We start from the raw sequence: 26,053 nt of genomic DNA on the forward strand, positions 1-26,053 counted from the left end.
CTTCCCTGTCCCTTCCCAACCCTCCTGGTCCCCTTCCCAACCCTTCTGACCCTCCTTCCCAACCCTCCTGCCTCCTTCCCTGTCTCTTCCCAACCCTCCTGCTCCCTTCCCAACCCTCCTGCTCCCTTCCCTGTCCCTTCCCAACCCTCCTGCTCCCTTCCCTGTCCCTTCCCAACCCTCCTGCTCCCTTCCCTGTCCCTTCCCAGCCCTCCTGGTCCCCTCCCTTGCTCCTGCACATCCCGTGCTGGGCTCTGCACCTGGCTGTCCACCTGGAGGGTTTGAGAAGGGCATTTGGAAACCCCTGGAGTCTCTCCAGGTGCTGAAGCTGTTCTCAGGGCACAGGGAACCGCTTGGATCTTGGAGTCTGGATATAAAAAAAGAATCCCAAGTTGCTGAGCTGTGCTGGTAAAACCTCCAGGCTGCTCCCAGGCTCCCATCCCTGCTGAGAGGGAAATGGCTGTCCCACGGGGTCTGGCTCAAGGGAGGGCTGTTTTTGTCCCCCCCAAAGCCCTGGCACTGCCTTGCCAGCAGTGTCACAGCCGCCCTCCCGTGTCCCCCGTGCCTCCCCTCGCCTTTCTCCTTGGCTTGGCTCCTGTTTGCCAGCACAGCCACACCTGCAGCACTCAGGAGGACACAAATTCCTGTGGGAGTTCACTGCCAGCTCAAGCTCCTGTTCTGGGGAGAGAAAAAAGGGGAAGTGTGTCACCCTGATTTTCTAAGACTTTGCTAAGCCTTCTGATGTTTGCATTCTTGTAACGAACTTTCTCACACACAGTTCTGTAAACAACTTATGTTTTGCATTCTTTCATGGAGGAGGAGAGAATCGATGGACTCTTGGTCTGTCCAGTGTCATTGGAGAGGTGGCACTGTCACCCTCCAGTCCACTGTCACTTTTGGAAAACTATAAATGTGGAGTCAGAAAATAAAGGTCTCTCTTTTTGTTCACCTGGAGAGCAGCAGTGTCCGTGTCATCTTTTGTGTCGTATTGCGACAGAAGTGGAACCCTGGCTTTTCATGTGCTTCACTGAGTCCCCGTGGCAGCTGCACCTCCCTGTGCCAGCAGCAGTTTGCCCCCTCTTCACCCCGAACATTCCAAATGCTCCTGGTTTTTCTTTCATGTTGTCCTGTGTGCAGGGCTTTATGCTCAGGATGAGACAGACTGCCATGCAAAATTGATGTTTTCACTCCTTGCCAGGGTTTCTGACTCAAAAAGGTTTCCCCCTGGCAGTTCTGTCTCCAGATATTACCACCACATCTCCTGAAGTTGTAAAAGCCCCTGTATATTTGATATCTTGTGGACTTTGACCAGGTTTCAAAGGGAGATTGTATTTGCTGGGCAGGTTGTCAGTAGAATATAAAATATGAGTGAAATTGTAATTTTATGGCAGCTACCGTGTCTGTGTCACGAGCACTCTGTATCCTCCACTGCCTGATGAAAAACCAGTCTCTGAAAACATTTGACTGACTTTTTTTTTGGTTTTTTTTTTTGTTTGCTTCCCTAGTTAAGCCAGGAAAAAATCCTCAAAATCATGAACATGGTGAAAAATAAAGAAGTGAGCATCGAAGGAGCTCTGCATTTGGCACAGAAGGAGGTGTATGCTGAAAAGGTGAGGCTGCTCCTTTGATGTGTTTGGTAATATTTGATATAAAAGATGTTCTGGAGAGCCCTGCTGAGGTGAGGAGGGTGTGTGGGCTGCTCTCAGGGATACAATCCTGGTTTGGGAATCACAAAGAGCCCAATTCCCAACCCCCCAGGGCAGGTACAGCTGGCTGGTGCTGCCTGTGCCCTGTGTGATGGCTGCTCCCTGGAAATGCTGGCATTGCCTGGCTTGGGGAGCTCAAAGCCACACAAGGGTTGTTATTCCAAGGGTAGCAACGAGTCCTGCATTAATAAATGTGGGGCAGAATCCCGGAACTGCAGAATCTCACTGGTTTGGCTTGGAAGAGACATTAAAGCTCATCCTGTTCCACCTTCCTGCTCCTCCCGCTGTCCCAGGCTGCTCCAAGCCCTGGCCTGGAGCATTCCCAGGGATCCAGGGGCACCCACAGCTTCTCTGGGCACCTGTGCCAGGGTCTGCCACCCTCACAGGGAGGGATTCCTTCCAAAATCCTACCTGGCTATCCTCTCAGGGAGGGATTCCTTCCCAATATCCTACCTGGCTATCCTCACAGGGAGGATTCCTTCCAAAATCCTACCTGGCTATCCTCACAGGGAGGGATTCCTTCCCAAAATCCTACCTGGCTATCCTCACAGGGAGGGATTCCTTCCAATATCCTACCTGGCTATCCTCACAGGGAGGAATTCCTTCTAAAATCCTACCTGGCTATCCTCACAGGGAGGGATTCCTTCCAATATCCTACCTGGCCATCCCCACAGGGAGGGATTCCTTCCAAAATCCTACCTGGGTATCCTCACAGGGAGGAATTCCTTCCCAAATCCTACCTGGCTATCCTCACAGGGAGGAATTCCTTCCAAAATCCTACCTGGCTATCCTCACAGGGAGGGATTCCTTCCAAAATCCTACCTGGCTATCCTCACAGGGAGGAATTCCTTCCCAAAATCCTACCTGGCTATCCTCACAGGGAGGGATTCCTTCCCAATATCCTACCTGGCTATCCTCACAGGGAGGACTCCTTCCAAAATCCTACCTGGCTATCCTCAAAGGGATGAATTCCTTCCAACATCCTACCTGGCTATCCTCACAGGGATGAATTCCTTCCAAAATCCTACCTGGCTATCCTCACAGGGAGGGATTCCTTCCAAAATCCTACCTGGGTATCCTCACAGGGAGGAATTCCTTCCCAAAATCCTACCTGGCTATCCTCACAGGGAGGAATTCCTTCCCAAAATCCTACCTGGCTATCCTCACAGGGAGGGATTCCTTCCAAAATCCTACCTGGCTATCCTCACAGGGAGGAATTCCTTCCCAAAATCCTACCTGGCTATCCTCAAAGGGAGGGATTCCTTCCAAAATCCTACCTGGCTATCCTCACAGGGAGGAATTCCTTCCCAAAATCCTACCTGGCTATCCTCACAGGGAGGAATTCCTTCCCAAAATCCCCTCTCACCCTGCTCAATTTCAGTGTGGAGCCATTCCCTGTGTGCTGTCCCTCCATCCCCTGCAAATCCTCTCTCTCCATCTTCCCTGCAGCTCCTCCAGGCCCTGCAAGGTTTCTCTTCTCCAGGGCCTCACCACCCTCAGAGTAAAGAATTTCTCCCCCAATTCAATCCAAACTCACTCTCTCTCGGTGTGAAGCCGTTCCCCCTTGTCCTGTCCCTGCCCTTGGGAACAATGTCCCTCTCCACCCTCATTAAGGTGATTAACAAAAGCCAGGGGGATTTTTCCCTCTGTCTCCACGTGGAATTCTCCTGCAGGGCTCCAGTGCTGTTTGTGCTCACAGAGAGACTTCACCTGAGCACAGCAGGCTTTGGGTGGCCATACACTATCCCAGCGTGGGAAGTGCTGCTGATTTCTGTTCTGTTTTCCAGGATCCCCAGGATTTGTTAACTGGCTCACAATTTAACTTCATTATCTACAAATACAAACACTACCGGTGGCAGAAACGCATTCTGCAGGTAACCTTAAAAACTCTCACTTTGGTGCAGTGTATGAAAATAGAATAAAGCCAGCTTCTGGCAGCAACACCTGATGGTGATTTCCTGTTTCAGGAAGTCAGGGACAAAGGTTTCACATTTTTTTCCTGCATTTCACTACAACTTCTTGCAGTTTGTACAACATTTGGTAATGAACGAGTCCAAATCATGCATGCCACAAGGTGCTTTTTATTTACTACAACTTAACTGTACAAAATGTAATTTTCCCAGCATTATCCACCATTTTTTGGGAATGAAAATATTATTTCTTTAGACATGCAGTGAAAAAATGGAGAGACACGTGAAGTTATCAGTCTGGGAATCTGGATTAGTTTAATTTCAGTTCTCTAATTACCAGCTGCCTTCCAAAGTCAGAGATAATCTTGAGAAAGGTTCTGCTTTGGAGGTTTCCTGCTAGAAACAGGACAGAGGGAAAGGCCACAGTGTGGGCATATGGTGGTGTGGTCTGTTCAAGTTTTAACTCCTACCTTAGAGCTGCTTTTCTAAGCCCCTGCATTTCAGAGACTGAAGGAGCGAGGAACTGGATGAGCGGTTCTGCTGCTAGTCTGTGCTGAAGGGGAAGTTTCTGCACTGGGGTTTGAGACAAGGAGAATTTAACAAGAAGTAATAATTCAGAATTATGAACTGATGCATATTCATCAAAAGAGACGTGTGGAAACACAGCTTACGAGGAATACCTGGGGGTTTTCATCACTAAAACAAACACTGGGCAATATCTTGATGGTGGAACGTAACTTTTCAATTACATTTATTCTGCTCTTTTATCTAAACAAACTTGGGATTCTGCCTTTGCCTTTCAACAAAGATGGCCTCGAGTGATGCAGAATTTCCTTTTGCAGCTGGATTTCAGCACCAGGACCATTTTCAACATCGAGAAAGGCACCATCAGGAAGCAGTTCCCTTTCTCACAAGTCAAAGGCTGCGAGGACTCGGAGCGGAGGCGTTTCAGCATCCTGTTCCACGGGAGGCAGGACTACGAGCTGGAGGCCGTGTCCCTGGATGACAAAAGGAAGGTGAGTTTGGGAAAGCACTGCTGTGAATGCCAGCTGGGATGGGGGCACCCACCAGGCCACGTTTTTCTTCACAGAGAACAGCAAGGCACAGCTCCCTGAGGATATTTTCTGGGAATCGCAGCGAGGAAGCTCAGAGCAAGAAAAACCAGCTTTTATCTCATTTGCTGCTCCTGTGTTTGAGCCAAAGCAGAATGCAATATGGAGATTGTTTACCCAGAGTGATGGGGTTTTGTTTCCTTGGCCTGTCAGGGCCAAGTGCCTCTCCAGACTGTTGGTCAGGAGACAGTCACAAGATTCTGTCCTAGCTAGGTAATTCTTAGACACACAAAGAATTTCTGTTAAATGACAGGGAAAGGTCTGTAAAACCATGATGTATCTACCATGGAATCACAGCCATGTGGTGTCTTTGAAGGTACACCTGTATTATTGCTTCTACTGGATGTTTTGTACAAATCAATGACTGACAGATAAACACTGACTGTTACTGATCAGTGATTGATAAACACAGATAAGCACCCAGGGGAGTTGAGTGCTTGTGCAGATTCAGTTTAGATGTAGTGTAATATAATATGGAATAATATAATATAATAAAGTAATTAATCAGCCTTCTGATATCAGTGGAGTCCTCCTCATCATTTCTCCCTGCCGTGGGGGTCATTTGAATCCTACAGGCAGGGCAGGAGGGATGGAATTGCTCTGCTGGGACATGGAACAAAGGCAGTGGGAGCTCAGGGTGGAGTCTGGCCTGGGGATTTGGGCACAGCTCAGAGGAGCTGTAAAGCCAGCTCCAGGTGAGATGGGATGTTGTGAGGTTTGCAGGGGTCCCAGGACGAGGGAAGAGATGAGAATCGTGACTCCATGTTTCAGAACTGATTTAGTGTATTGTGATATATATTATATTAAAATGCTCTATTAAAACTACACTAAAAGAACAGAGAGAAAGGATTCATCAGAAGGCTGGACAGGAACAGAAAGGAATGAATGACAAAGGCTGTGACTGAGCAGAGCCTGAGCCAGCTGCATCCTTGATTGGTCATTCATTAGAAACACCTCCCATGGACCAAGCAAGGCAGCACCTGCTGCATCCCACAGCAGCAGACAGGCATTGGTTACATTTCTGTCCTGAGGCTCCTCAGCTTCTCAGGAGAAGGAAATCCTGGCAAAAGGATTTTCATAAAATATGTCATTGGCAATGGGAGAGCGTGGCAGCTCTGCAGCCACAGCGAGGGTGGAGCTGCTCTGGAGTGCTGAAACGAGCAGACAGAGCTGGTGATGGGCACAGCTGAATCCGAATTGGAGCTTTCCAAGCACTCTTTGTTCTCTGTATAAGGTATTTCATAAAATGCCCCATTTGAAGGCTGAACAAGGATTGTCCTCATGCTGAGAAAAGACCCAGTGGCTCATCTTTGAGCATTGTCTGAGATTTTCAGCTGAATCAATCAGGTGCTGCTTGGGCTTGAGCTGAGCTGAACAGAAACTTTGTCCTGGACCGCTTTGTATATGAATTAAAAAGTTCTGGTTTACAGTAACCCCTTCAGAGTAAAATGATATTCTCCTGAGGCTGACAGGGTTAGAACTGTGGGCATAAGACCAAATTGCAGTTAAGGTCACCATAGAAAGACCTGGGTTATTTTATGTTGATTTATTTTACCCACTTGACTATGGCTTTGTACTTGTATGATCCAGCTTTTGATGCCTTTTTCAAGGGAATTAAGTGGAAAATAGTTTTCTCTCTGCTGCCACTTATTATCTAGATAATCTACCTGCTGAGCAGAGTTATTCAGAGCAATTCTTCCAAGAGACCAGTGGAGTCCTGCCCTGGGAGAGCTGCAGGATGTGATGTGATCCATGAAGGGCTGCTGGATTTGCAGCAGAACACTTCAACCTCCACTGAATGGGTGAAGTATGAGCTCAGGGTTTTGTTAAAACTTCTGACAGATGCATTTAGATTTGAATGTGCTGGTAATAACTTTATTATTTAGTTGTTTTTTTAAGTGTAGAGGTGGATGCCCATTCTGCATGAGATGGAAGCACTGCAATGAGCTGTCAGGGCTCCAGTGGTACCCAAAAAACCAAAGTTGTGATCTGGAGCCTGCTGGGAGCATTGGCAGCACAAATCTCTAATGGTGATGGTGCTCAGAACAAATTTGATGCTGGGACTCTGTTTCTCTCTTGAATTTTCCCTCCATTCTCAGTCATCCAGTGGTTTTCCATGGTTTGCTCCCCATTTTGCAAACAAACCTGAGACAGCTCCTGCAACACCTGGAAATTTCTTAAACCATCAAAAGAGAGAGAGAGGAAAAAAAAAATCTGTCTAGCTAATGAAAAAAAAAATTCACATTGTAATTATCTGCACAGGGTAATTATCTCAAAAGACTTCACACTTCACAGAAAATGATTTTAATTGCTTTTAAAAGGCTGCCACTGTATGTGTTGTAAACACTATCCTCCTGTGTGTCCAGGATTTGTTACCTTGCAACACTGAACAGGTTTGTTAACAAACAAAAATTGATTTCTATTTATCTTGTGGAGCAAAGCCCTTGTTGTTTTCTTCTCGATATTAATCCTCTCTCTTCCCCTCCTTTTTTGTTGCTGGCAAAGTGATGGTGGGAGCACCTGGAGATCCGATTACACCATAAGTCCCTGCCTGGAAGAAAGGAGAGATCAGTAGCACTGCCAGCTCCATTAAACAATTCCTATCACTTTGACTGCTTGTAGGGGAATTGATGCCATTTATATTTGATGTTTCATTTGTTCTGGAGCAGCTATGCTTACTTACATTCTTCACAGAACACCTTAATCAACCAGCCACGCCTTGAAGAGAGAGTGCAGGGAGGGTTCTGTAGAACTGCCAGAATGATAAAGAAAGGCAGAAACCCTCCAGAAAAAGGGGAAGGAAAAAGCTTAAATAAGAATAAACCCCCAGTGAAGCCCAGCCTCTTGTTGGCCTTTTGTCTTAAAGAGCAGGGCAGAATTCCAGCGGAGAGGCTGCAGCACGGGACTCTGCTGGAATGGAAGCTCTGTATGCTCAGGCCATTTCTTCCAGGATTAATTATAATTTAAAGAGCTTTTCCCCAGATTTTGGCACAGTCCCTTCTGCTGGAAGCCCTCAAGAGCAGAATACTTCAACCCATTCCTTCCTGGGAATGATGGGTCCAGGATGAGTTGCCATGGAGTAACAGGATTTCGAGGAGAGAGGGACACTGGGCTGGATGATGGGGAACTAAATTTGGTGATTTGTTTATAGCTTGGTGGAGTGAAACCTGGAAGACACAGAAATTCTGGAGCCTTATGCACTGCTCAGTCACAGGTGGATTCCTTTAAAAGCTCAGAGTCCCAAAGATCCCCTACCCCAAATAAACAAGAGGAGCAGGTGGAGAGGGAGGGACAGAGCATGGCCGAAAAATTAACAGGACTTGGGTGATTCTGAATTGATGGTCAGATTTAATTGCAGCTCTCACTGGGCATGGCAGGCTGTTCAGATTTTATGTCACACTTTATTTAGGTGCCAGATGAAAGGAAGAAACTCTCAGATAAGAACATCTCAAAGATTTTATGCTCCGCTATTGATATTTTTGCCTGTTCCATGGAGGATGCTGTAAAAACGCAGAGATTTATTGACATTGGAAGGAGCTTTAACAAGGGCCAGGCTGTGGAAAGAAGACATCCATGAGGAATGAGCTGTGTCTCCATCCCTTGTCCCTCAGGTGCCTGGCAGAGCTGCGGGAAGGAGAACTGGCGTTGTACTGCCTGGGGCTGGGGGGCAGGAGCCCTGCAGCCACAATTCCCCTGGCAGCTGGGAGCGTGGGGGAGAGCAGGGACAGTGCCTGCAGCACCTTCTCCCTGCACACCAGAGACCACCACTATCTGTAAGTACAGCTGCTTGTGAAGGATCTGGGAAAGCAGAGAAAAGCAAGGCACAACTTCCCAGGGATATTTTCTGGGAATCGCGGCGAGGAACTTCAGAGAAAGAAAAAAACAATTTTTATTCCATTTGCTGCGCCTGTGTTTGTGCAAAAGTGGAATGCAACATGGAGATTGTTTGCCCGGAGTGATGGGGTTTTGTTTCTTTGAGCAATCTCTGCGAGCTGTGTGCTGTTGGTCAGGAGACAGTCACGAGATCTGGGTGAGCTGGGCACTTGTGTGGATTCAGTGCAGATGTAGTGTAATGTAATGTAGAATAAAACAGTATAATAAAGTAATTAATTAGCCTTCTGGTATCAGTGGAGGTCGCCTTGAATACTGTACAGAGGTGCTGCAAACGAGCTCAGGCAGCAGAGGATGGCCCAGAGTAAAATCACAGCCCCGGAGGAGTGAGGCCACCAGAATCACACAGACTGCCCCCACATTGCTCTGCAGAGATCCGGGGAGGATTCTCAGGAGGAATCCAAAGTGGAACTGAGCTGACCCACTGGAATCCTGCCCAGGGCAGCTGGTGGGGCAGGAGGAGATGCCTCGTGCAGGGACAGAGGTGCTGAGGGCAGGTCCGAGTGCCCGTTCCCCCCAGCCAGCAGCAACACACTGCTCCTTCCCAAGGGGGAGAGGAGGGATGCTGGGGTCACTGCACAGTCCCTGCATGGCCAAACCTCAGCTGTGCAGCCTCCAACACCAGAGCAGTTAACCCTGGAAAGGGCAGGCGCGGCAGCCCTGGGCTCCTGTGCCAGGAGCAGGGGCTGATCAGTGCTCCAGCAGGAGCCTGAGCTGAGCAGGGTGCTGAGCTGGGCAGGGTGCTGTGCTGGGCAGGGTGCTGGGCAGGGCAGGGTGCTGAGCAGGGTGCTGAGCAGGGCAGGGTGCTGTGCTGGGCAGGGTGCTGAGCAGGGTGCTGTGCAGGGCAGGGTGCTGTGCTGGGCAGGGTGCTGTGCTGGGCAGGGTGCTGAGCAGGGCAGGGTGCTGAGCAGGGCAGGGTGCTGTGCAGGGTGCTGAGCAGGGCAGGGTGCTGGGCAGGGCAGGGTGCTGAGCAGGGCAGGGTGCTGAGCAGGGTGCTGAGCAGGGCAGGGTGCTGAGCAGGGTGCTGAGCAGGGCAGGGTGCTGAGCAGGGTGCTGAGCAGAGCAGGGTGCTGTGCTGGGCAGGGTGCTGAGCAGGGCAGGGTGCTGAGCAGGGCAGGGTGCTGGGCAGGGCAGGGTGCTGAGCTGGGCAGGGTGCTGGGCTGGGCAGGGTGCTGGGCTGGGCAGGGTGCTGTGCTGGGCAGGGTGCTGGGCAGGGCAGGGTGCTGAGCAGGGCAGGGTGCTGAGCAGGGTGCTGTGCTGGGCAGGGTGCTGAGCAGGGCAGGGTGCTGTGCTGGGCAGGGTGCTGTGCTGGGCAGGGTGCTGTGCTGGGCAGGGTGCTGAGCTGGGCAGGGTGCTGTGCTGAGCAGGGTGCTGTGCTGGGCAGGGTGCTGAGCAGGGCACGGTGCTGAGCTGGGCAGGGTGCTGAGCAGGGCAGGGTGCTGCTCCCCCTTGCTGCTGTCTCCTCTGCTGATGCCGTTTCTCCTTTGCAGGCTGCGGATACCCCTCAGCGTGCAGAGCAGCAGGCCGGAGGCTGCCGGCAGGCTGCACCGGGACTGGGTGTCCCTGCTGCACAGGCACTGCCAGCCCGGCAGCGCTGCCGCCCTGCCCCTCGAGGGGTCTCCAGCATGCAGCCCCCCCGAAGCTGACTACGAGGAATTCGCCGTGCCTCTGGACGGGCAGAGGGACGAGGCTGCCCGCTTTGGTGGGAGTCCTGCAAGGAGCAGCCTGAGCGAGCCTGCAGAGGGACAGGCAGCAGCGCTGCCACCTGCCAGGGACAGGGCTGAGGTGCCACCAGCCCCACCTGCCCTCCCACAGCCCTGCAGCCTCCCTCCAGCAGCAAAGAGAACCAAAGCCTTTCACTGGGACGTCGTGCCTTGTGACAAGGTGAGGATGAAACTGAGGGCAGCTGTTAAAGGGAAAAAAACCTAAATATTGTAGCTCATGTGACGTGGCTGGTTACAGGAATCCGGCTGCGCCACGGAACGACCTGGATGCCCCTCTCTGTGTTTGCCTGGAGCAAAGGGCCTCTGTTCTTCTGGCTTTTTGTTTATCCTGTGTCCCTCCTGTATTTTTAGATTCAAAAATCTGTCTGGGGATCGTGTGACCCGTGCAAGAGAAAAATAGATGTGTGCAGGCTGTGTGAGCAGTTCCAGATCCAGGACACGGCAGTGCTTCTGGGCAGCGAGCCTCCAGTGAATCAGCACATCCTGCTGGACAGGAAAGTGGCACACAACTTCAGTGAGTGGCTCGACAGGGGCTGTGTGCTCCTCTCTGGGAGCCTGGGCTGAGCTCTGCCTGCAGCTGCTGTCTGTGCTTTCTGGCTCTGCACAGGCAGTGATCCAGGCTGGGTGGAAATCCTCTGTTAATTCAGTGCTTCTCCCTTTGTAAAACAAGACCCCAGGGCTCAGCTGCTCCAAAGTGGCCCTTTGCTGTAGAGATAAACCCCCGAGCTGATTTTTTTTTTTTTTTTTTTTTGCCCAAACCTGGCTGTGCCACTGAGCTGTGATGCTGCTGTCTTGGGGCAGATGTGTAAATTCATCCTCAACGCCTGTGAAGTCAATTTAAGCCTCTGACTACAAAGGCTTCTCCCATTTTGTGGGCTCCTGGTGACTTCACAGCCCTGGGCAGGGGGCTGGGTTGGGATGAGGAGCCTTTGGGGCAGCTCCAGGGCAGGAATTCTTGGCTTCTCCCTGGCTGAGGGCTCAGCACCCTGTTCCTGAGCACAACCCTTTGCTCTCCCCTTCAGGTGGGATTCTGCCCAGACCTAGAACAGCCTTTCAGAGCCACTGAGGCAGCACAACACCCAGGCCCGCTCTTCCTAACAAAATACTGTAAAGCTCTTTTAATTCCCTTGGTGAGAAGTGGTAGATGGTAAAGGAGCAGCAGTAATTGTTCTTCAAAGAGCACTCTGATTTCTGCTACAAAGATGCCTTTCCAAAAAATTTCTATAACCTAGAGATGCTTCAAGGCGGTTACATGTGTAAAGAATTTGGGGCAGTCAATCCTGAAGTTTTAATGATTTCATCTTGATGAATATGAATAAGAAAAAAATGTATTTTGGAGAGCGTGTAAAGTTTTAATTGGGACACGTAAATGGAGATAACTCAGAATTATTGCATCCCTTGACTAACAATTTGAAGGGTTAAAAGGAAGAGTGATGGCAAAGTGCTGTTGCAGATAAAAGAATCTTGTAATAGCACTTTTATCTACTAAATTATTGCAGTTTCTTTGAGGAAATGTCTTTCTTTTGCTTTGCAAATAACACAATTCCTCCTTTTGATCCTGTTCCTCTCACAGCGTTTTTCACTCAGATGTTCTACATCCCTTTCTTAATCTTATCCTCATCACTGAGAGTTCTGGCATATCCTTATTATAATGGACATTACTCAGATCAAAAGTTAATTTGATCCTGAGAATTCTGATTAATCTTGCTGCAAGTGCTGCAAACCACAGCCCTTAAATTAATGAATAAAAAGATGAAGCTCCAAAATGCCAGTAGGTTCAGAATTCTGGAGATTTTGAGTGGAGTTGTGAACACCAGAGGAAAATGAGAGTTCTGAGAGATCTCCACACTAAATTCAAGGCCAGTGTAGGAGAGAATCTAAATAAAAGTTAAGTTCTCTAATGAATTCTTGTTGAAAAAAAAGAAATTCCTGCCACACAGGGAGCAGGTATCAGTAAGAGAGAAGAAAATCATCCTCAGATTTGTTTTTCCTTGATGACTGCTCTGTAAATTTAAAGAAAATATGAAGACTGAGATCTTGCCTTATGATAGCAGCTGCTAAATATTTTATATTCTGGTTGTTTGGGTTTTTGGATTGTTTTTTTGTTGTTGTTTTGGTTTGGGTTTTTTTGTTGTTGTTGTTTTTTTGGGTTTTTTTCTTTCTTTTTTAATTCTGCTAAGCACAGATGAGATACTTTGGTGATTTCCCTTCCCTCCAGCGTTTCCTTCCAAGTAACCCCAGAATCCTTTTTCTCCAGACATTTTTCTTAAAAGTTTCCGTATAAAACCGAGCGAGCTGAAGGACAAACTCTTCATCATCCACGAGGAGAGTGGTGGGCTCACAGATGAGCAGATCACAGCGCTGAGGAGGTAATTTTGGGGGGAATCGTTTGGGTTTGGGACCTTGTGGACAAGGCAGAATCTTCTGCAGACGATGTGAAGTTTGGAAAGTTGGTTGGGAGAGGAGGAAGGCAGGCAAGAGTTAAAGCAGATTTATGGGATATTGGGAATATTTGTGTGGCTGGGATTTGGGGCTTTAGAGCAGAGTGGAGATTTCTGTAGCTGGACAGATTTCAGTGTGAGCAAACTATTGGTGTGTGAAATTCACAGGAACTGGATTTCATCTTTTTGGATAGAGATGTAGAAAGAAAGGAAAGAATTGGGATCCTGGAGTGGGATCTGCTCCACCCCAGTCCCCACGTGATGCTTGGGCCATTTTAATAACATTTTTACAGGCAGAAGCTTGGTGTGAAAGTAGTTACAAAGGTAAACAAGGAGTTTAGACTGCAGTGCTGTAAGTTTGTGTGTCATAACATGATTGGCCAAGAAAGCTTGCACTGCAACACAGGTCCAGAACAGAAACTATTTAAAGATTGAGTCAAAAACATAAATATCCTTGTTAGCAGTGTTTTATTAGTCAATAACTCCCTAAAAGGTCTTGTAACTAAGGGTTTTGTGGCCTTGTGAACCATGTGAGCTGAACTCACCCTTCCTACCTGTGTAGAAAACAGGAGAAAGAAACAGCATCATCAAAAATCAACTCAAAAGTCCCATCTCGAATTCCTTCCGAAATTCCCCACAAGTGAATTATCCCACTCAGGACTCAGTCCTGGCACTGCAGGCTCAGTCCAGGATCTCCAGGCTGCTGAAATGGCTGTGGCATCACTGATTTATGGCCTCTGGGCTCTTTGCCATCAGACAATAACAATAATCATGATGGCAATGAAGCTTGAAATATCTTTTTTTTTTTTCCTTGAAGTCTTTCTTTGATGGCAATAATGCTGAGGGAATAGTCCCAGCTCTGGAATGTGTAAGGGATATTGATTGTTGCATTGCTCTGTGCTGTATAATTTCAAGGATTCAAACCATGCTGTCTGGCTTCAAGGATTCTGTCCCTGGGATTGCTGTTTACTGCCAAAATCGATGAATCCATGTGCAAATCTTGCACTGAAAAGAAACTGAATTTTTTTTCCCACCCCAAGAGTTTTGAGTGTAAAGTTGAGATTCATCTCAAAATGAAGGCTTGGATTCCCAGGGCACTGGAGAATGGCAGGAGCAGGCAGGAACTCTCCTGGAGAGCTCCCGATTTCCCCTGGTTCCGTGCTCTGTGGTGGGCTGGCACGACATGAGGGCACTCAGCACTTCTGGAGAGGAGAGCCCTCACTCAATTGTGGTGCCCCGGGGCAAATTCCACCTCTGGGAACTGAGGCCTCCAGTTAATTTGGAACCCGTGGGCAGGACAGGAGTCCAAACAGGACAGTCCAGGGCTGGAAAATTCCTCTCAGGGCAAATTGTACCTGTCAGGGTGTCTGAGCCAGGGCACAGTGTCAAAATCCTGCTACTGGAGAGTGAAAAATACTTAAAGATGTCAAAATCCTTTCATTGGAGTGATGCCTTGTGCAGGCTGAGCTAGAGCAGAGGCTGGGCAGGGTTAAAGTATAAAGCAGGGATTTATTAAAGGATCTCCTCAGTGGATCCACCTTGGGCAGCACAAGAGCCCAGCCAGGGCTGCACCCAAGATGAACCCAAATGGTCCCAAAATGAACCCAAGATGAACCCAAATGGTCCCAAAATGCACGAGCGCTCCCGGGGTCTCTCCCTTGGCTCAGCTCTGCTCCATTTGCACCTTGCAGTTCATTGTCCAGTTCCAGCTTTAGCCCAGGCACTCCCACCCTGCTTGTTTTTCTCTCTCCAGCCCACGCTGTTTGTGCTCCTGGGCTGAGGTTTGGATCATTTGTCCTTGGTGCCCAGCTGGAGCAGGAATTGTTTTGTCTCCCTGCTCTGTGCAGAGCTCAGCATCCCCTGATGAAGCTCAGACCCACACACTAAAGCAGCAAAGAATGTGAAACACAGAAAAGCCAAACCCTGAGGCATCAGGAGAGTGAAAAATACTTGAAGATGTCAAAATCCTACTATTAGGAGAGTGAAAAGTACTTAAAGTGAAAGCCAAAATTCCATTTTCAAGGCAGAGTGTCCTGCTCATGCATCCAGGGGAAGTGGTGGGATATCACTGGAAACTTCAAGAATGAATTTGATACAGAAACCTCTCCATCTCTGAACGATTCTTTGTCCTCGTGTCTTACCAGCAAAGCACTCCATCTCTCCCTAAACTTCATTTTTTTCCCAGAGAAATGGGAATTTTTTCATCGTGCAAATTCCATTAGAGCTGCATCCGTGTGCACAGATATTTATGGAATGCATTCACGTGGCTTTGTGCCTCCTTTCTCGTGGCTGCCATTGTTTAATGCTTTAAGCTTTAAACCTTCCAGATAATCTGTTATTTCCATTTTCTATGCATAATGCAGCTAAAGAATTTTATGGGGTATCAGATTTCTGATTAAATGAAGATGTTTGCTGTCACCTTTTAAAATACTTTCTATGGATTTGCTTAAAAGCTCGAACTATTTTTAATGATGAGTAAACACCCTTTCATTTGACCACAGCTAACTTATTTTTAAATGAAAATTCTTTTTTTTTTCTTGATGGTAAAGCAGGCTGAAAGGATTACATTTTCATCTGCTACAATCTAGAGTTAATTCAAACCCCAGCAATTTTACAACTGAAATCTCATATTAATTATTGACAACAGTAACACAAATCTTGGTGTTTGTCCTGTGCTTAAAGATTTGCTTTTTTCCATCTTTGAGTAAATTCTTTGACTTTTACTGGAAAGGTATGGCTCTGCCCATGAATGTTTAATCACTCTTGCTGCAAATTTAGACGTTTGTTTTAAGAGAAAGAAAAGAGAGGAGACCTGAATACTTATTTCAGCTTCTTTACACTGCTCACGTGTGAGCTGTGACACGGATTTGGTTTTTCTGAAGAAATGCAGTGAATTCCCCCAGTGGAGGTTCAGACAGGCAGGAAGATCTCCAAAGGAAGGCAGCTGTGCTGCTGTGTTTGTTTCTCCAAGTGGAGGCACGTTTGAAAACATCAATCTTCTCAAAATCTGTGGCCCTGGAGGATAGTCTGTGACCTTGTGAGGAAGCTGTGGGTCTGTGTTTTGTGCTGCCACTGTTTCAACAAGTAAAAAAAACCTGTAAAAATCAAGATAAAGACGAGAAACCCCCCCAGGCTGGGGTTGTTGGGGTGTCTGTGCAGGGCCAGGAGGGACAGGATGATCCTGTGGGTCCCTTCCAGCCCAGGATATTCTGTGATTATGAGATAACAGAGATGATCCTTGTGAGATAAGAGAGATGATCCTTGTGAGATAGCAGAGATGATCCTTGTGAGATAACAGAAGTGATCCTTGTGGGTTCCTTCCAGCCCAGGATATTCTGATATTCTGTGATTCTGTGATAACAGAGATGATCCTTGTGAGATAACAGAGATGATCCTTGTGAGATAACAGAGATGATCCTGTGGGTCCTTTCCAGCCCAGTAATAATTCTGTGATTCTTTGGTAACAGAGATGATCCTTGTGAGATGACAGAGATGATCCTTGTGAGATGACAGAGATGATCCTTGTGGGTCCCTCCCAGCCCAGGATATTCTGTGATTCTTTGATAACAGAGATAAGAAAGGGTCCAACCTCTTTGGAAATCAGGGCCTGAACTCCTCTGTCTCGTGGTTTCACCTTTTCTAAACCATTCTGTCATTTTAAATTCTCTGGATATCTGCAGGTGGACATTCTGGCTGTTTTCAAGCCTCATGTGCATGGAATCATTTCCAGATATCCAGAGCTGTCTGCAGATCACTTTTGCTTCCCATCTCCCAGTTGGTTCAAATGCCTCCAAAGGACAAGCAGTAAATATGAAACACACAAACCACACACAATGCAGGAAATTCCAGGGCAGGGAATGGCAGAATTATTTTATCAGAATACAGAGTGAAGAGGACTCCTAATTTTAATTTTCTCTTGACAGATATTTGCCCACACCCAAGGATGCAGAAAGGTACCTGTCCTTCAAGGGGCCTTGCTCAGAGCTGCACGTGGTCGACCAGTTTATGCTGGAGGTGAGGAGTTTCAATATTAAAAGACACCACATCCTATTTTTAGGACACTCTCCAAGCTAAAACCACTGCAAGAAGCTGTTGTTTAGAGCTTAAATTTACAATCTCACCCAGAATCAGTATGGAAGGATTATTCTGATGAAGACTTGATGACAAAAAGAGAACTCTGGATCCCTTCGTGTCTCCAAGTCACACTCCCTCCTCTTCCTACGGAGTATTTATCCTGACCTAAATCTAGATTCCCAAAATCTAGAAGCCATAATCTATAAAATTATAGGTATTTAACCATTTTTGCTCACAGGAAGGGACTGCAGTTGATTTTAATCATCCAGTGAATGTGCAGGTCTGGGCCAGAGTGTACCCACAGGATCAAGGCCCAGAATAAAGGGAATAAATGAGCACAGAAATTAGGCAAACAATGGCACAGCTCAGTAAATAATGAAAGGAATATGCATGTTTTGGTATGAATGTGAGCTTTTATTCTGGTTCTGCTGAATTCTGTGCAGATGTGTAAAATCCCCCAGCTGGGCCAGAGGCTGGATCTGCTGCTCAGCATCCGTGAGCTCCCCGAGAGCATCAGAGACCTGGAGCCTGTGAGTACAGGAGCCCTCCTGGTGTGTCTGTGATGCTGGCAGTTTGAGAAGAGAGGCCCAAATCCCCTCAGTGCAGATTTCAAGGCTGTGTAGTTTGGGAGGATTATTTTTGGGGTTTTTTCCCATATTGTCCTTATTCCACCAAGGTTCAGGATCCTGGGTGTGGCAGTAGAACAGACTTCCACAAAAGAGAGAGAAAAGAGCAGGAAACAGTCCTCAACATTTTATTTGGAGTTATTAAACTTTCCTCCTTCTTTGTATAAGACAGAAGTGAATTTCACCATTAAAATTCAATTCCCTTCGTGGGGAGGCTCTGGCCCCATGAGCTGAAAGAATCAGTCTAAGGCAAGGAATAATTTCATTTGACAAATCTCCAAGAGGTTTATTATTTCCTGAAGACAGAAGGAGCTGCTCCCCCTAAGGATTGCAGCTCTGGACTGGCATTTTTGGGAGGCAGAGTCCCTCAAGTCCCTCTCTGCCTTTTCCCAGGATAACCTAAGGGTGGGGGGATGCAAACAAACAAGTGCCACTCTCATGACTGCATCCTGCTGATCCCAACCCCGCCTTACCTGCCAGGCTTTGTCCATGCTTTGATTCAAAACCAGCATTTCCACACCATGAAAATGGTTCTGCATGGGAACAAAAATAAAATGTGGAAGTTCTGTGAGACCGAGTGGTTATCCTTTGCCTGGCTGTGATTAAAAGCACAGCAGCAGTGAGGGAGGCTCAGAAGAGGAGCAGATGGAGAGCACAGGGGAGATGCAGACATTCCTGACCCTGCCTGGTGCAGCTGCACCTTTGCTGTCCTCCACTGAAGCCAAATATTGAATATTTGGGAGTTGTTCCACGCGCTGTTTGCTTTGATGGATATTTAATGTCCACTGAAGAGCTAATTAGTGTCTAAGTGTGCTCTTATGCACGCTAGCAGGTATTTTTAAACCACAAAATGTACACCTAAAATCCTAAGGGACAATGTGAATTTTGGCTTTCAGCTCCCTCTGGCCCTGAGCTGGGCTATAAATGCTTTAACAACAGCTTTCAGTGCACCCAAGTGCTTCATCCTCTCCCTGTTTTTGAATTTGTGCGTTGGTGACTGATGAAAAGAGGTGTGGTGCTAGAAAAAATACAGATTTTTAAACTGAAAACAAAATCCCCTTCCGTGCCTCTAGCCCTAGAAGGGAGGTGGCTTCCCTGGGAAAACTGAATTATACTGAGTTTGAGTACAGGAAATTATTATTCTTCCTTTGGGGAAGTGGGGAAACTGTGCTAAGAATTTTGATAAGAGCATTGAGCTGGAGTAAATGGAAAGGAGGGAGGTGAAGGATGGAGCTCCAGACTCTGCTTCCCCTGATCCCTGAAATTTGGGCTCCCAAACAGCAAAACCCTTTTTTGTGCACAGGAGGCTGCAGCTGTTTTGGCAGCCAGAAAGGATGTGACTCCTTTTGGGGTGGCTGTGCCAGCACAGCTCTGTCCTGGGGCATTTGTCCCTTGCTGAAACCCCCTGAGGAGTCGGGACAGGGAGGGACTTCAGGAGGGCACAGGGAGGGCACAGGCACCACGGGGCTACCCCCGTTTTCAGTCTGCCTGAGGGAGCTCTGTGTGTTCCAGCTGATCACCCAGAACATCCAGGCGAGCAAGCAGCTGCACTCCAGCCCAAAGTTTGTTGCTGTCTTGGAGTACATTTTAGCCATGGGGAACCACCTGAATGAAAAAGCTGGGAAAGAGGTGGCCAGAGGATTCCGACTGTCCTCTCTGGCCAAAGTGAGTAAATACCTTCTTGTAATTAAAGTCATCCCGTCCTAAGCTTTGCTAGCGACAATATGCGAGTATTTGTTAGCATATTAATGCTATAAAATAATAAATGTAATTATTTCCAGTGTGGACAGGGGCAATAATTCCTAAAGAGGAGCCCCCGTGTTACCACCTGCCCTCGGTCACAGGAGAGCAAACTGCTGCTGGGCACTGAATTCTCCCGTGCCTGGGATCAGGGCTGTGCTCCCCTCCTCAGGCAGCAGCTCCAGAGTGCACTGTGCCTCTGAGGAGGCAGGACATCACCGTGCTGCCTGCCCTGATGTTCAGATCCCTTGGCGTGGGGAGCTGTGTGAGCTGCAGGCCCTGGTTAGGCACCAGGGACGAGCCAGGAGTGTGTGTGAAACAGTGACATGGAAAGGAGAGGTTTAATCCCATCGTTTGCTATTCTTGCCAAGTATACCTGGGGTCTATCAGCATCTCTGCTGCTCCTTTCCCATGTCTTATTTATGTTATTATTATTTTATTATCTTATTATTGTTTTAATTATTAATTTAAATTCTATTATTATTATTTAAATAGTTTTATTATTATTGTATTTCCTTTTCCATGTTTTATGTTATTATTATTTTATCTCATTATTATTTTAATTATCAATTTTAATTCTATTATTATTATTTAAATAATTTTATTATTATTGTATTTCCTTTTCCATGTTTTATTTATGTTATTTTATTATATTATTATTTTAATTATTAATTTTAATTCTATTATTATTATTTAAATAGTTTTATTATTATTGTATTTCCTTTTCCATGTTCTATTTATTTTATTATCTTATTGTTATCATTTTAATTATTAATTTTAATTCTATTATTATTATTATTTAAATCGTTTTATAATTATTGTGTTTCCTTTTCCACGTTCTATTTATTTGTAACAGCTCAGGGTGTGCTGTTGCTCTGCTCTGTTGCAGCTCTCTCTGCTGAGGGGCAGGGACAGGACCTTCACCCTTCTCCACGCCCTGGTGGAGCAGATCCTCCTACACCAGCCCGAGCTGGCCACCTTTCCTCAGGAGCTGACAGAGTTCCAAGCTGTTCCTGATGGTGAGAGGAGGGGAGGGGAGGAAAATAATCAGCAAATAAAAAATGAAGTCCTTCAACTGCTGTGCTTCTCACGGTATAAATGATATTATCATTATAAACGGCATTATCATGTTTTCCCCCTCTCTCTTCCTTTCCAGCGTCCATGAAGGGCCTCAGTGCTGAAGTTGATGGTATGTAAATGGGCTTTGTATGTTCAGAGGCAGATTTTCATGCACTGTGCAGTCGTTTGGAACAGGTTTTCACTGCACCTCTGTAGTTTGTAAAGAGAGTTAAAGGTTCAAAACACTGAGGTGAAGTGTTGCCATGGAGATGCTTAACCTGCCATGTTACTGTGAGGAATTAAAAAAAAAAAGAAAAGAAATATTGAAGTGTGTCCAGGTGGTTTAGAAATGTAAAAAAATGTACTGGCTGTGGTAAATAGAGTTTATCATAAAATACAGAAGTTGAGTGGTACAAGTCCCCATCACAGGGATGGCTGGGAGGGGGAATGCAGCAGGAGAAACTTCCTGGAGTCCAAGAACTTTCGGGAAACAATCTGGTTTCCTTCTCTGAAAAGGACTCCAGCACCAGTGAAGTCAACAGGAGGGGCAGAACAAGGTTGTTCAAATGGAAGATGGATTTTGCGGGATGGATTTTGCAGGATGGATTTTGCGGGATGGATTTTGCGGGATGGATTTTGCGGGATGGATTTCCACCTCCCCATAAAACAGTCCCATGACCTGTGAGCTCAGTGGGTTTCACACTGAGCCCTTTGAGAGCTGATAGCAGAGTGTCACTGGGAGGAAATGATGTTTATTATGTTGAAATCGATAAAAATCTGGGTTTGGAAGGTGTGAGGTGGGTGTTGGCCGTAACTCCAGACCAATGAAGCCCAGCCCCGCACACTACAGCAGCACAGAATGTGAAACACAGAAAAGCCAAACCCTGAGGCACCATCAGGGCAGCCAGGTGGGATTGCCTGGGCTCTTCCCTCTCTGGCTTCCTGCTGTGCCCGGGGCAGGGCACAGAGGGAGGAGAGGCACCAAACCCAGGGAAGCAGCTTGTCCCAGCTCCTGGCACATCCTGGAGGAGCTGCAGGAGCTGCCCAGCACAGGCAGGGAGATGCCAGGGCAGCCCCCAGAGCCAAGGCTGTGCCCTCTGTCCCAGCTGCTCCCAGGGCAGCAGCCCAGTGCCGGCTGACAAGAATTCCTCCTGATTTCTTGAGGAGTTTTTATTCTTTTACCTTTAAAGGAACCCAGAACTTCCTACTCAAATTGTGGGTTTGAAGGGTGTTGTTTCCATATTTCCAGCCTAGGGAAGGGCAGATTTATGGCTGCTGCATTACCATGTTTTCAACCTGTTCCTTATCCTGCACTTGCTGGATGTTCTCACATTTTTTCCCTGAGAAAATTCCTCTTTCAGGAGCTCTACCTCCCACCAGGAACTTAATATTCCTAGGTAGATGTGTTGTAGACCCACATTCTCTTTTCTTTTCCTTGTGCCCTAAATCAGCAGCCCTTTGGACACCTCTTCGTGCAGGTGAAGTTCCTCATTTTCTGTTCCTTTTGTTAGTTTTAAAAAAAGAGCTGGAGAACCTTATCCAGTGCAGGAGGCTCCTCAAACCCAAAGCAAGCAAGGCAACGCCCCAGGAGTCCCAGTTCTGCAAGGAGCTGAAGGTAAATCATCCACACCCTCCTTGAGGGCTGGAGTAAGGGAGGAGTAACCTGGGAGTTAGTGCTGACCCTTGGGAATCAGGAGAATTTGAGGGAAAGGGGCTTTTATTCCCTTCTGAGGGTGTCTCATGAAGTAATGTGCAGTGTGGGAAGGGTTTTCAGGGCTTCTGCACCTCCTGTTCTCCCTTCCCAGGCGAGGGGATGAGGAGCAGGCAGCCCTTGAGAAGCACTTTGGGATAACAGCAATTCCAGAGAGAATTTGTAAGAATTTCTTCTGCCCTCAGACAGAAGGCGTTTAGAGAGGACTGAAGAATCATGGAATGGTTTGGAAAGGACCTTAAAGATCATGCCCTGGAACACAGAATCATCCAGTCCTGATTATCCACCAGTCATTCCCAATCCTTTAGGCTGGAAAAGCCCCTCAAGAGCATTGAATACAAATCCAGCAGAGCCAACCCATGTCCCCAAGTGCCACCTCCCCTTCCTCTGAGCCCCTGCAGGGCTGGGGGCTCCACCACTGCCCAGGGCAGCTGTGCCAGGCTGGAAATCCTTTTGGATGGAGGAATTCCTCCTGGAATCCAACCCAACCCTGCCCTGGGCAGCTGTGCCAGCCCTGCACAGCCTTTAGGATGGAGGAATTCCTCCTGGAATCCAACCCCAGCCTGCCCAGGGCAGCTGTGCCAGGCTGGGAATCCTTTTGGATGGAGGAATTCCTCCTGGAATCCAACCCCAGCCTGCCCAGGGCAGCTGTGCCAGGCTGGGAACCCTTTAGGATGGAGGAATTCCTCCTGGAATCCAACCCCAGCCTGCCCTGGGCAGCTGTGCCAGGCTGGGAACCCTTTAGGATGGAGGAATTCATCCTGAAATCCAACCCAAGCCTGCCCTGGGCAGCTGTGCCAGGCTGGGAATCCTTTTGGATGGAGGAATTCCTCCTGGAATCCAACCCCAGCCTGCCCTGGGCAGCTGTGCCAGGCTGGGAATCCTTTTGGATGGAGGAATTCCTCCTGGAATCCAACCCCAGCCTGCCCTGGGGGGCTGCTGGCAGCTCAGGTGTCCCCACTCTGTGTGGCCACGTCCATCCCTGCTGTCCCACGCCTCTTTGTGCTTCCAGGTGTTTCTTTCACAGTTGTTTTGTCTTCTATAAATAACACTACTAAATAGTTACCACTATTAATACTGCATAAATGTTTTAAAAAATTAATTTCCTCAAAAATTTACTACTTATATATTAATTATATAATATAAATCTACTGATTTTTATAATGAACATTAACTATAAAGTATTATTATAGTATTCACAAACGATTTTCATATACTTTATAATTTCTTTATATAACCATCTATAAGACATATATCTTTTCAAGATCCTACTTTTTATTCTCCAACTACTTACACATCTCTTAAACCAAGTTAACTCTCTAACAAGTCCCTGCACTAACTCTGTAGTTTAACCCAATACTATCTCACAATTTTAAATGTTTTTCAGAATTAAAAAAAAAAACACCCAAAAATCTGAAATGTGGGTGTTACAACCAAGGCAAAACGAAGCAATTTTATTTCCAGGCTTGTTTCTAAAGCCCTGTTTCTGCCCCTTGAGCACCTGGAACTGGCGGTGTTTGCTGCACAGGCATAAAGGCCAAATATTCTGGAAATCAGGAATTTGTGATGCCTCTCTGGCTCTGCCACTTTGCATGGATTTAGGTTTTGTCATTTTATAATACACTCAAAATTCTCTAATGTTAATGTTTCTTTTTTTAATTTTTTTTTTTTTTTGTCTTTGATGTCTTAATTCTTGCAAGGGAATGTGTGTGCTTCTCTTTTGTGAAATGTGAAATTTTTATGACGTGAAAATGTTGCCCTGAATGATTTTGTTTTCACTGCTGCTTAATCCCTGCTTTAATGCTACGCTCCTACAGCAAATTAAGGAGTTTTATTTTGTTACAGGATTTAATTCAGAAATACGAAGGGGATCTCTCCCAGCTGTCAAAAAGATGCGAGGAAATGAAGAAGCTTTATAGCAACGTACTGGTACATATCTCATTGACATGCAATGAAAATAAAGCTACATTTCTTTCTTAAAAGGGAAGAAAGGAGGGGAAAGGAGTGCAAGAAATTCCCACTTGCCTTATATTTACACTGGCTGTAGAAAAAGCAAGAAAATCCCATATTTAACAGTGGTCAGAGATCTTAACAAAGGGACAGAAATGCAGCGATAGCCTCTGAAACTGGAATATCCTGGTCCTGGGACATTTTGTACACATTTTCTTTAGTGAATGGATTCATCTACCACGCTGCAGAGCCAGAAAACTTCAGGATTTGCTGAATTTTCTCCTCTTCAGCTGGAGATTTGTAGTCCAGCCAGAGAGATTAACCCAGGTTACTGAGGTCATTCAGCGACAGCTCCTTGGACCACTTTTATTTGGGATATTTCCAATCTCACTTCCCTGGAGATTTCAGACAGCTCAAAATTTGCTTCTTCCTCCTCTTCCCCTTCTTCTTGTACCTCTTATTCCTCTTCTTCTTTATGTGGGCAATAATGGAGGCATTTCACTCTTCTCTGCCCCTTGAATTCCGTTCAGCTCCCGGCTCGGCTCGCTCGGGTGTGCTGCAGTTGAATATTTTTATATTTCTGATCTCCAATTGCAGGTGAGGTTTGGGGAGCCCGCAGACCTGGACTCCCAGGAGCTCTTTGGGTGGATCTGCTCCTTCGTCACGGAGTTCAGGAAGGCGTGTGCTGCAGTCCCACTGTGAGAACACACCTGCCACGGCGAGGCGAGGCCAGGAGCGGCCCAGGGAACCCTTTTTAATTGGTTTTAATTGTTTTAGTGACAAGCAGCACCTTGCCAAGCTCACCTGTGCAGCAGAACACCTTCATTTTGAGAGACGTTCAATTGCAAGTCTGTAATTTTATGTGTATTTAACCTGTAATATCCCAGGGCACTGATCAGCCTCTCCATTTTGTGCTTTTGTACCTTGAGATTCCCATATATTGAAAAAAACCTCAATTTTGACCTTTCATAATTTCTCTTTTCAGTCTTTTCCTATGAATACCCCAACTTCCGACCCGGCTTTAATTAATATTTTCATTATTCTGTATGGTGATCTAATTTCTAAAGAACACTTCACACATTTTATAATGAAATGGGGAGCTGTTACCCACAGAGGAGAATATTTAAACAAAGTCTTCTTTATTTTGCTATTAAAACATTGCAAACTTACTATGGAATGAAGAGAGTATCTGGCTGAGTGTTTTATTTTGCCTTGTCCCCACTAAGCAGGATGAAAAAATAGCACTTTTTATGGCAAGTGTCATGGATTTGCCACAAATGCTGCAGAAATTAATCAATATGTGAGATTTGCATTGGCTGGAAGAGAAAAACATCAGAGCAGCAAAATAAAAAACTCTCATGAAGCATCTAAGGGATGGATACGGGAGGGAATTATCCATGGTTTTCAAAAGAGGAAATGTTTCTGCTGTGTTTGTTGGCTTTTAAATGTGTTTAATTAGAATAATTATCTGGAGCTCAATGAGTGGGAGGAAAAGGAGGCCTAGAGGTGCAAAGACAAAATTGTGTGTTTAACGTTAAAAGCAGAAAACAGTTGTAAAAGAGCATTGATCAAATCTGGCATTTTCCCTCCCAGCTTTGCAAGCAGTGTGGGTTGAGAGAAAAGTGAATCTGAGCTATTTTAGGAGAGTGATCTGATTTATTTGGGGTCTTTCTGCCCAGGGTTTGGGCTTTGATGGGAGTGCTGAACACTCTCCCTGAGCTGGGCGCTGAGAGGAGCTGGGGCTGACCCCCTGACAGGCTCAGGTGCCCTCACCCCTCAGCAGCCCAGCATCAGAGCCCTCTCTGGGCTGGAATTGAGCCCTTCTCCACCTCCAGCATCACCTCTGGGCTGGAATTTATCCTTCTCCACCCCCAGCATCACCTCTGGGCTGGAATTTATTCTTCTCCACCCCCAAGCATCACCTCTGGGCTGGAATTGAGCCCTTCTCCACCCCCAGCCCCTCTCTGGGCTGGAATTGAACCTTCTCCACCCCCAGCCCCTCTCTGGGCTGGAATTGAACCTTCTCCACCCCCAGCATCACCTCTGGGCTGGAATTTATCCTTCTCCACCTCCAGCATCGACTCTGGGCTGGAATTGAGCCCTTCTCCACCC

General features: G+C 46.9%; 1 protein-coding gene across 1 annotated transcript in view; it reads left to right on the top strand.

Moving 5' to 3' along the window:
• The window catches only part of LOC119710396 (formin-like protein 6), a 34,516-nt gene extending 9,404 nt beyond the window's left edge, over nt 1-25,112 (top strand). Inside the window, exons 3-18 of the mRNA XM_038159391.1 lie at nt 1,503-1,607; nt 3,491-3,577; nt 4,456-4,629; nt 6,384-6,532; nt 8,337-8,498; nt 10,107-10,500; nt 10,692-10,854; nt 12,598-12,709; nt 16,705-16,795; nt 17,299-17,385; nt 18,994-19,146; nt 20,111-20,240; nt 20,378-20,410; nt 21,792-21,895; nt 23,837-23,920; nt 24,539-25,112. Coding sequence (XP_038015319.1) covers nt 1,503-1,607; nt 3,491-3,577; nt 4,456-4,629; nt 6,384-6,532; nt 8,337-8,498; nt 10,107-10,500; nt 10,692-10,854; nt 12,598-12,709; nt 16,705-16,795; nt 17,299-17,385; nt 18,994-19,146; nt 20,111-20,240; nt 20,378-20,410; nt 21,792-21,895; nt 23,837-23,920; nt 24,539-24,643 — 2,133 coding nt within the window. The 3' untranslated portion in view covers nt 24,644-25,112. The remainder of the gene's footprint in view (nt 1-1,502; nt 1,608-3,490; nt 3,578-4,455; nt 4,630-6,383; nt 6,533-8,336; nt 8,499-10,106; nt 10,501-10,691; nt 10,855-12,597; nt 12,710-16,704; nt 16,796-17,298; nt 17,386-18,993; nt 19,147-20,110; nt 20,241-20,377; nt 20,411-21,791; nt 21,896-23,836; nt 23,921-24,538) is intronic.
• The last annotated feature ends 941 nt before the right edge of the window (nt 25,113-26,053 follow it).

The sequence above is a fragment of the Motacilla alba genome, chromosome 20, assembly GCF_015832195.1.
Source record: "Motacilla alba alba isolate MOTALB_02 chromosome 20, Motacilla_alba_V1.0_pri, whole genome shotgun sequence".
Classification (NCBI taxonomy): Eukaryota; Metazoa; Chordata; class Aves; order Passeriformes; family Motacillidae; genus Motacilla; species Motacilla alba.